Source organism: Phoxinus phoxinus (assembly GCF_949152265.1).
Source record: "Phoxinus phoxinus genome assembly, chromosome: 9".
In the NCBI taxonomy this organism is placed as follows: Eukaryota; Metazoa; Chordata; class Actinopteri; order Cypriniformes; family Leuciscidae; genus Phoxinus; species Phoxinus phoxinus.
The window spans coordinates 5,724,806-5,735,637 of record NC_136884.1 but is presented as its reverse complement, the minus strand read 5'-3'; the positions used below and the strand labels follow the sequence as shown (position 1 = coordinate 5,735,637).

Sequence of the window (10,832 nt, the reverse complement as noted above, 5' to 3'; positions counted from 1 at the left end):
GACGTGTCATGTTCACACATAATATACGACTAAACTAAAATGGTTTGCTGGTGTATCAGCCTGATCACTTGGTTTTAAAGTGGTTTCAGGCACTTTCCAGCAAGGGTTTTCTTTTAAACACGGTAATAACAGTATGTAATTACAAGATGATCTGCAAAATTATTGCACCATTACATGTAATTCATCATTATGAAATAATGACCAGAGTAAACCAAGAAATACACTGTAATATGAACCCTAAATTGTGGTTTATAATTAACACATATATATATATATATACACATATGTGTGTGTATTATTAATATTATATATAAATGATTCATTAAATAATATTATTTAATGAATAATTTATATATAATATTAATAATGGTTTAATAGAATTCAAATCATTGTTCAAATAGTTTCTATGTTAACTTTAAAACATTAGATATTGGTCCATAATGCTTTAATGTCAACATACTGAAACTTTTTTTATTCTAACTGCATACTCTGCTAAATAATAATGAAACATTTGGCCTCACACTTAAACAATTAGATATGATCCATTGTTTCATTTAAAATCCTGCCTAGGTTGTGTATTTTTAGTATTTGAAGTAAATTTCACTCCATTAACAGTCAACAAACCCAAGTGTGCAGTGATGATGTGTACACTGCCATCTAGTGCTGACTGACAACTGGTTTGCAATTTTTAAACTATGAAATGTATGATTGACAGGTGGATTAAGTTTTGACAGAACGGGTACATCCTTTACTTGAGAAACAATATAGAGTGACGTTTAAAATTAAATATCTCGTCCAAGAAACATTCCACCATGTCATTATAAAGGGGCACCTTTTCAACATTACATTTTTAAGGTGAAATACATTTTTTGGATGTTGTTTTAGTAGCTGAACAACATTCATTAAAGATTAGAAAAACAACTAAAGAACAATATTTATTAACAACCATTTAATGAGTAACATGGCATGAAAAAGTTGCATTGTGCTTTTGTTGTAATCTTTGGGACGTCCACGGTGTATAAAGAAAGGTGTAGGTGACGGCTTAAAAATGGACTCGGTTAATGTTCAAAGCCAATTACCATGTGTACTGTGCATTTGACATTTGAGTGGTTTTGACACAGAGATAAAATGGTGTAGTGGTAAACAAATCTGAGGTGAGTGACAGGAAGGAAATCAAAAGACTCGATCCTTAAAAAAAAAAAAAAAATTACACCTGAGAAAGAATCATTTGTCATTGCATCTGGCCAAACATGAAGGCACAAAGTGACAGCAAGAGCTCATTTCCTCTTGCGGGGGCTCTTTTCTGAATCCACCTTTCTTTCTTCAGAGTCCTTCTTGCCGCCCCGGGTGGACAGAGAAGCCGCGTGGCTTTTCTCCGCGGCCTCAGAGGGCTCTCTGGGTTTCTTAGTTTTGTGATCAGCTGCAGCTGGTCTGGGTTTTTTGCCTCCTGAAGCCCAGGAAAAGACTGCTTTGATGAGGAAAATGCCAACCAAAGTAGCTAACAGTGTTGAAAGCACCAGGGACCCCGAGAGGCCTTTGACGTGGCCCCGGATGTGGCTCAGGATTTGGGATACAGGTGTGTCTGAGCTGGGCTGTTTTGGGAATTTCTCCTGCACGCAAACAAACATGTTTCAGCGTTCATTTGTAGTCAACGTGAAATCACAACTTAATCCATTTGCTTTCCCAATGCACATATATTACTGTGAACGATTCATGCTTGTCTTATACTTTACCTTTAATCCAGACTCCTCTAGCAGTTTCTCAAACGCCAGATCACCAAGGGTCACAACGGGAAAAAATTCCTCTTTGTACTTCCGCCTCCACCAAGCCTGCATATGGGTCCTTCAAAACAACAAACAAAAGTACAGTAAACCTGAGCGGCTTCAGGCGGGTATGCGGCTTTATAAATGTTTATTATTATTTCCATTTCTCCCCAGAAAATTACTATGGAACAATGCAGAGTTAAATTATTCTCTTCATTTACAAAAAATATTTTCACAAAATCTAGCACTAAATCTGAAACCACAATATAATTATGCGCAACATCTAAATGTGAATGGGTGTTAAATGGAAAGGAGCTCACTTGTCTTTGGCAGGGTCTGTGAAGTGGTAGTTGTAAAGCTTGGCTTTGATTAGGGCTGGTGGTTTCTGACTGAAGGGGTACTGCGCTTCATCTACCTGAAGCAGACTAACCACTACAGGAAAGAAAAACAGGTTAACAACTCAAATAAGTCTCAAATGTAGGCTAAGTACAGTGACCCCTGCTATGGTCGCTCACCCTCTGGTTTGCCCTGTAGGAGGCGCTGTATGAGGCCTGTAAACCAGGGGCTTTGATCGCTCCCCTCTTGAGCCGCCTGCCACATCAGCCACTCCAGCCGCGGCTGGTAAGGTCCTACTATGGGTGGGGCGGTGTTCACATTTCCTGGTTTATACATGGGGTTCATCTCCTGCAACAGGATAAGAATACAGTCCACTGAGGATAAACTTTAACCTTTCCGTTGAATGAATACTTCATGGAAACAATGGCTGCCTGGGTCATTACTCAAGAGTAAAAAAGATTTGGATTGTTGTTGTATGTCTTTCTCACCGTCCATGTTAGGCCATCATAGCTGCCCTCTAAAATGATCTCAGGCCTGCCCTCAGTGGAGATTATTCTGTGCTGAATCCCGTATGCACCGACCAGCTGGTACCTCTCTACGACGCTGTACGCCTCTCGCACTTCTGGTAATACTGACATGCCTGCCATTGCGGTGTATGGAACCTGAGAGGAAACACCAACACACATGTACTTGCATACAAAGGCAGGTAAAAATGATAAATTGCACCAGTTCAGTGTATAACAGCGCTGCTTAATCTTTCTGACTCTGAGTCCCCCTATAGTCAAAGACAATAATTGAATTTATGGTTATGGACAGCAGAGGGCACTGTATTGCTTGTGTAATAAATGGAGCAATTAAAAGGAAACAAATTATATATACAATATAATATAGGTTCTTATTTACAGGAAATGCAAACAATTTAACAAATGCAAAGTCACTAGTACAACTATGTAGCATTTGAGACTCAGAACAGTTATGCATAGCATTATCAATATGATTGGATGAGACGCAAAACCTCCTAAATCACATAAATCGCACATCAGTTGTTACGTTGCATATGTAGGACATGTAGCTCACCACACTGAGGGCAAAGATGGCCACAGCAGCCGCCGTGATGACAGCCCACTGGATGAGGGACCACACTTTGCTGACCAAGCCTCGTGTACACACACACCTGACAAAGGAAACAGATGCGAGATTTTTTTGGCTTGCCTCCTGTAACAATGGACTTTGGCAAAATTACGAGCTGGAATTCTCAATCTTTACTTTTTAAACAAAAACACACGTTGGCTTTCCATGCTTTATGGGGACATTCCATGGACAATGATTTTTATACTGTATTATTCAGTCCCCTAAACCTACCCATCTCAGAAAACCTGCGTTTTTATAGTATGATTTATTAACCGTTTCCCTCATGTTGACCAAAAATGTCCACACAAGACCAAAGATTTCTGCCATTGCCATCCCTAGCATTCATTTTGTCCCCACAATGTATGGTTTACCAGGACCACACACACATGAAAAATAATCAGATTCTCATAAGCATTCCTGACGGACGGGTCTTACATTAGCATGGCGGCCACCGCTTCCCAGGTGAACGACAGCACGCCAACCCAGAGAGTGGGGCCCTGAAAATACTTCAGAAATTCATCAAATTCCATTTGAGAGAAATCTGAAAGAAAGCACCAATGAATAGATTAACTGATGCATCTGTTAGTGATATTTTACCTTGTTGACATGGCAGAATAAGTTTCATATCACAAAACATCCTTGAAAACAACAAATCAGTTCATGGCAAGGCAGGTTAATGGGTGATTCTCACAAACTGTGCCAAAACATGATATTTCACCCCATGATCAAAAGAAAAACTATAATATTGCATACAGAAAATTGTATTGCTATTATTTAGCACAGTAGCAATCTCGGAACAAAAACCTTTCACAAAAAAGTTTTGTACACCAGTTCCATAAATAAAGAAAATATATATTTGTTGCATGTTCTCACTAAAACCTTTCCTTATTCTCACTAATGTAATACAAAATAAATTTGAATAAATAATAAAAAAAAAAATTTCCCCTCCACATGAAAATGTCAATGAAAACATTTTATTTATGAAAAATATACCATATTCGCTTCTGATTTTGGTGTAAATGTATCAAACCTGAACATATCTCCATGATATTCATCCTAACATTTTACAAAAAAATTCAATTCCCAGTTTGTATTCACATATTTATAAGTCTGTTACCAAACTAAAAGGAAGCATCAGATACATTTTTGCAAATCAGTTTTATATATATTCACACTTGAAGACTCACTGGTTTTGGATGACAGAGTTTTGTTTTCCCAGTTAATCTGCAGCTTGAAGAGAATAACTGTACTGATCAGGATGAACAGGTAGACGGCCAACTCAACCAGCACAGCCAAAACACAGAGAAAAGTCTGTGTGCAGCCTGAAAAGCACAGGCATACACTCAAATTAAAGCTCATAAGCGTGTTCTTCAGACATTGAACATTAGTTTGATATAGGCAGTACAAAAAGATTTCATTAACAACTCCTTCGATGCATTTTTACTGAGATTGCATTAATGAGCCCCTTAATCAGATCATTAGTGCAAATTCTGCTACTGTCCCACCAGATATGACTGCACAAAACAGAAGTTAGAGATATGAGCTCATACCCCTGGCCTTTTTTTCCTGGCCCTTCTTCTTCTTCAGAAGAGCACTGGAGTTGAAGTGTTCGTCATCCAGCAACGAGACGCTCAGGGCGATGCTCAGCAGATTCAGAAGGCCACAGTTACCAGTGAGGATGTGGCAGAGCTGAAGAAACAGCTGACAGAAATGGTATAAAAAGAGGTATAAGTGGAAAAAGACTTGCAGCAGAACACACACACACATATATATAAATATATATATATAAAACAAACCTGAACATAAAAGCTGAACAGTCTCAAGCGGCGAATGGGAGCAAAGAATGTCATGAGAGGAATGGTGATCTGGCACTGCAACACAGCCACTGCTCCTAATCTCAGCAACCAATCAGGAAGCTGATGGACCAACCAGGCCAAAGGAGTGGGACTCATCTGGTTCTCAAAATGATGACTCAGTGCTGCAAAAGAGATACTCGAGTTTTCAAAGCACTGTAATCTACAGATGAGTCAGTTTGTCCCACACAGATGCGCTGTCTGCCTCACAGTTCTTGGCTATTTTTTATCATTGCTTCATGCAAATTCAAATATTCATTAATTCATAGCCTTTTAATTTTTTCAAGTATTTAAGTCACTAGATTTTCAAAACCATATACCAATGGCTGTTTTTATATAACAAATTTGGTCATTTGGAGAGTTAATTTAAAGCAAAGTGACATAAGATCTCCTCATGAATACGAGTGGGCGGCATGATGAGCACAAATTAACTGATCTCAACCAATACAGAATGAATAACGTTAAAAATGATTCAATATACCTGACAGGCCGTACCACGCAGGGTCGCCACTGGCCAGCTTACTCGCACCTGTGCAGAAGGTCAGCCGGAAGAACAGCCAGCGGGTCAACCAAAAGGTCACAGAGTCGTGGTACTTGTGAGAGGAGCCACAGCGCAGCAAACCCAGCGGAGCTACAAGCACAGCCAGAAAGCCAGCCTCCAACAGCAGCACATCCCTATGAGACGATATCAACGAAACTGTCACACAGACTTACAAACATGACTAGATTTATATCATTTCTTAAAGGAAGTTAATTTAATGAAAGTTCTGTCATCGTTTACTCACCCTCAAATTGTTTCAATCTAGTTTCTATCTTCAGCTGAACATAGAAGATATTTTGAAGAATGTCGGTAACCAAACAATTGATGGACTGCATTGACTTTCATAGTATTTCCTCCCTACTATGGAAGTCAATGGGGTCCATCAACTGTCTTTACCGACATTCTTCAAAATATCTTCCTTTGTGTTCAGCAGAAGACAGACATTTATAGAGGTTTGAAAAAAACTTGAGGGTGAGTAAATTACAGAATTTTATTTTTTTAAGTGAACTATTATTTAAGAAAAGAGCCCACCAGCAAATCTCTATATTCTTGTTCTTATATATGTCAGGGTTCTTCAAATACGAGTCCGATTTTTGTCAAATTTGTTAGCACAGTCCACTAACCACGGATTAGTCATTTAGTGGACTGCAATCACATTAAATTTAATGGGCAAGCACATAATATGCAGTAATGTTTGAGGCCAGTTTTCCCTCTCATAAACAATTTTTCTGCTGCAGAGAATCTGACTTGCAAATGCCCCAATTATGAGCCTCAACAGCAGTGGAGAAATAACAAGCAGTTATGCCGGTGTCGGTTATACCAAACAATACATTAGGGCTGTCACTTTTGAGAAAAATCTAATTCAAACAGATATCAAATACCAAGCTATACATTCGAATATCTCTTCTTCGAATAAAATGCGCTACACATGGCACTTTAAAAACCGGATAGTTTATTTGTAGTTCGATTACGGATATTTCACGTCATGTGCGAATGCATATTCGAATAAAAAGTGACAGCCCTACAATACATACAAGGTCAACCTGCAAGTCATATGACGACAACTTAAGAAACTCACCATTCAGACCGGAGGAAGTCTCCCCCAACCTATAAAACAAAACATAGAATGTTTTAAATATGGTTCAACAGAAGCCACAAATCGCAAAAGCCTTTTAAAGAAGCACCTGACACAGTGCACAATAGTTGTATGCACTTAATAATAGCTTTTAGTTCACTGACAGGAGGCCTTTACTAACATTATACAGTGAGAGGTAAAGGGCCCACAGGCAGAGGTAGATCAGACTGTCTCTCAGGGGCCCTAGCAGCACAGCACCCAGGCTCAGCACCACTCCAAGCAGACAGATGAGCTCCAGGGCCTGCTGGGGCCCCAGACCCAGAGACGGCCCCAACCACAGCAGGGACGGGGAGGCCTCCAGCTGCTCCAGCAGGGGCCGCTGCACTTTCGGCATCTGCAAGCGCACAGGAACAATACCCTCATCTCCAAACAACCCTGTCCAGAGACACACAAACAGAGGCATGCTTCATGTCAATGTGATCGCTCTTGCTGTGCATGATTTAACTGTGAACATTACTCAAAAGAACGTAATACCGTAATCTGACTAAGAGACAACTTTCCTTTTCAATAAATAGACGGAAGGGCATTCACACATAACCAATGTAGTCTGATTCACAAATGAATGAGCCCAAAAATGAAAAAAGTCATTAATTACTTACCCTCATGTCGTTCAAAACCTGTAAGACTTTCCCGCTTCTTCAAAACATAAATGAAGATATTTTAATGACATCTGAGAACTTTCTTTCCATCCATTGACAGTGAGATTGTAAAGCTTGTGATTGTAAGCTTCTGTAAGAACCATTGAGGTTTGTTCTCATGCATCAAGCAGGTTCAGTTGAGCTTCTGTTTATGTACACTGATCAATGTTTATATGTAAATAAAAATTCAATCTGTTCATCATGTAAAGAAATCGAGTCTCTTCAGAAAATTTGGACTAAACCGCTCAATTCATATGGATTAGTTTTACGATCTCTTTATGAAGTTTCTGAAGTGTCACAGTGGTCGTTGCATAGTCTGTCAATGGAGGGACAGAAAGCTCTCAGATTATATTTGTCGAAGATCTTCATTTGTGTTTCGAAGATAAACAAATCTTATGGTTTGGAACTACACGAGGGCGAGTAAATTAAAAAAAAAATATTTGTGGGTGAACTAACAGTTTAATGAATTGTCAAAAGGACTATATTTTATTATAACTATAATTGTGCACATCATTATTAAATATTTAGGCAAACACATTTTTTTGATATAACTATACTCCTGTTAAAAATGAATTAATGAAAAATAAACATTCCCAGCCCATTTTACTTCCATAATGTGAGAAATGTGTCAAATTCAGGAAGTAAAATAGGTTGTGAATGCCATTTCATATTGACTTCAACGATGTATTGATGAGTGAGGTATAAAAGGTGGAAATATGAAAAAAAAAACAGGTCATATTTCATCAGGTACTGTGCTGATTAGAAACATTGCTGGTGGTGACAGACTGCCCTCGACATGTTCTGCACACAATAATACAGCATGTTGTGCTTGTTTGCTCAGTGGTAGTAAAAGCACAAAGCATAAAGCAGTCTGTAAACATTCATTCAACAGAACAACACAGGCACACACTGCCATGACAATGAGCAAAACACAAACCTGTCCTGTGAGTTACTAATGCCTTAAAACAAGCACGGACACCCCAGATGTTCCAGTAGTGTTAAACTGGATGCAAACAGGTGCACTGTAAAATACTGCTTTAGGCAACTTGCTTAGTTACAATACAATGACTGACATTCAGCCAAGAGAGATCAGGAAATACTACTTTGTTGCAAAACTTTGACAAACGGAGATAGTTTTTAACGTGACTGAAGTCTTTCTTAAGGTGGATCGCGGTTTGCAGAGGAGCAAAGTTGCATGGTCACATAATTTGGCATCCAAGCCACAGCAAGAGTGCGCGTATAGCAGGCTGGTTTGAGTTAGAGAACAGGCCGTGTATTGTGCCAATGCCAACGTATGACTCACGGTTTCTCTTTTAATGCTCTTTGAAGACCCAGTTCTGCCTCAAGCGGCTCCTCCAGGCACACTGCCTTGAGGATCTCTTGCCATGTGGGGAGATTCCATCATGTGCTTTTCCCAGAAGATCGTAAAACCATTGCCACAAAATAATCTCATGCTGCTAAAAAACACAGCCCTGGAGTTTAGCCCTGTCTAGAATATATTTTCAAAAAGAACTGAAACTCAGTGAACATGCCTCCTTTTGTTGAGTTTTACCAACAACCCAACTCTGATCAAATGGGAATAGAGCTCTTGTGAAGTGCATATGATTGCCCTTATCTGTGGGAAACAGTCTGATGGTGGCCAGATTTGGCAGTCTACATCCTACAATACACATAGACGTGAAACTGCTCTTTCAATTCTTTCAAATAAATAATATAAAAGTGCATGGTGTTCTTGGACTGACCAAAGTATTTAAAGGGAGAAGGTTACATTAAATCCACTGTTGTTATATAGAACTGTTCTATCGTCTCTCAGCATTTAATTCAGAAGTAGCTATACACTAAAGAAAAACAGTAATCCCTTTACTTTTTAAAGGGAAATTGCTGTAATTACTTACTTTGTGGTAATGCATTATTACACCCAACTCTTATATGGATGCAGATTAGAGACGGCTTGCATAATACTGCACTTGGTAATACATTGCAAAAGCATGAGTCACAATGGTAAAGAGATGAAAGCTTGTTCAAAAGAACTTTGCTGTTGCATGGGATCATAGGAGCTTATTGACACTTTTAAAGGTCTTGGTACATGCCATAGATTTCAGTTGGGGGGAAAAGAGCCTTTATGATGAATACGCCATACACATTGCATATGCACAGAGCATTTTAGGGACAAAAAGCTCACAGGCCCCTGGAGTGATGACGGGTCACTACAGTGCGCACTCAGCACTAACTGGCGGGGTTCCTAAAATCAGCACATGTGGAGGAACTGAAGCAATGCTGGTTTATTCATACGGGCATTGTGTCCAGCGGTTTCGAAATTCTGAAATCCTGTTTAAAAATAGACAAATCAGCTAGAATGCGTCGTTCTGCATGGAGATGCGGTTTGTGCACGAGGTCCTTCAAAAGTTTGAACTGAAACTGGTCCCCCGTGACAAGAGAACGAACGGTTAGCGCTAATGAATGAACCAAATGTATCCCGTTTTGTTTTCGCCGACATTCCGCAACAGATCAAGTTCAAGAGTATCCGCAACCATTCATTAATGCCGCACCCAAAATCCACCATAACCGCCTAACATCCACCTCCAAAAAAAGACAAACTTCCCTACCTGGTATTTGAACGTAGATGGATGAAAAAGCACACACGTATATAAGTGCAATGCTGATCAAGAACATTCGTCTGGGCGTTTTTACTTCCCCCATCTTGTCGGCTTGCTGCAGGGATGAGGTGTCACTTTGTTTCGGGTGATTCGAGGGCTGATGCTCATTGGAAAAATGAAGTGGAATAGCAGGGGTGGAGTTTGAATTAGTGATGGGAAGTCCGACTCACTACCGCGAATCGATTCTTTTGAACTGTTCGTTCAGTTCTTTTACGTCATGACGTAATCACAGCACGTGGTCCCTGAGATTCAAACGAAACGTTCTGAACGTTCCAAAAGATTCATGGAGCACATAAGTCATTTAGAACCTAGCTATAGTTTGCATTTTGACCATACTAAAATGAATGAACAGTTACTGAAACTGAAATGTTTATTAAACCAACTCTTTTTAGAATGAGAGTTAATACAACCAAAATGCGAGTGTGATTCGTTTACCGCTTTGTTTTTATTCAAGCAACATTTTTTATAAATACGAGTATTAAACATTATACATACAATACAAACAAAAAAAAAAAAACATACAAAAAAAGCCGCTCGGACCGGTAAATCTATTTTAAATTGGAAAACGAATAATTTTAATCAACCGGTTCAATTGATTCATTGAAAGATTCGACTCAAATGAACGATTCATTCACTAGCATGAATTTGTGGAACGTTTTCATTTTAAAAGCAGAACAAGGCAACAGTGTGTATTTTAGACTAGTACATTCAGCAAAGCGTCACATGATCAATTGCTATTATTGAAGCAAATCTTTCCTAGCAATTTGATTCATGTAAC

At 39.1% G+C, this 10,832-nt stretch overlaps 1 protein-coding gene across 1 annotated transcript; it reads right to left on the bottom strand.

Moving 5' to 3' along the window:
• Positions 1–368: 368 nt before the first annotated feature.
• On the bottom strand, positions 369–10,298 carry lmf2b (lipase maturation factor 2b). Its single transcript, XM_079623270.1, has 14 exons — positions 10,004–10,298; positions 6,881–7,134; positions 6,703–6,731; positions 5,565–5,758; positions 5,027–5,208; positions 4,781–4,931; positions 4,418–4,552; positions 3,666–3,771; positions 3,177–3,273; positions 2,588–2,761; positions 2,279–2,447; positions 2,084–2,195; positions 1,734–1,842; positions 369–1,610 (listed from the first exon to the last, which is right to left on the bottom strand). The coding sequence occupies exons 1-14, from the start codon at positions 10,095–10,097 to the stop codon at positions 1,278–1,280; spliced, it is 2,139 nt and encodes a 712-aa protein (XP_079479396.1). The 5' UTR covers positions 10,098–10,298; the 3' UTR covers positions 369–1,277.
• Between the last annotated feature and the right edge of the window lie 534 nt (positions 10,299–10,832).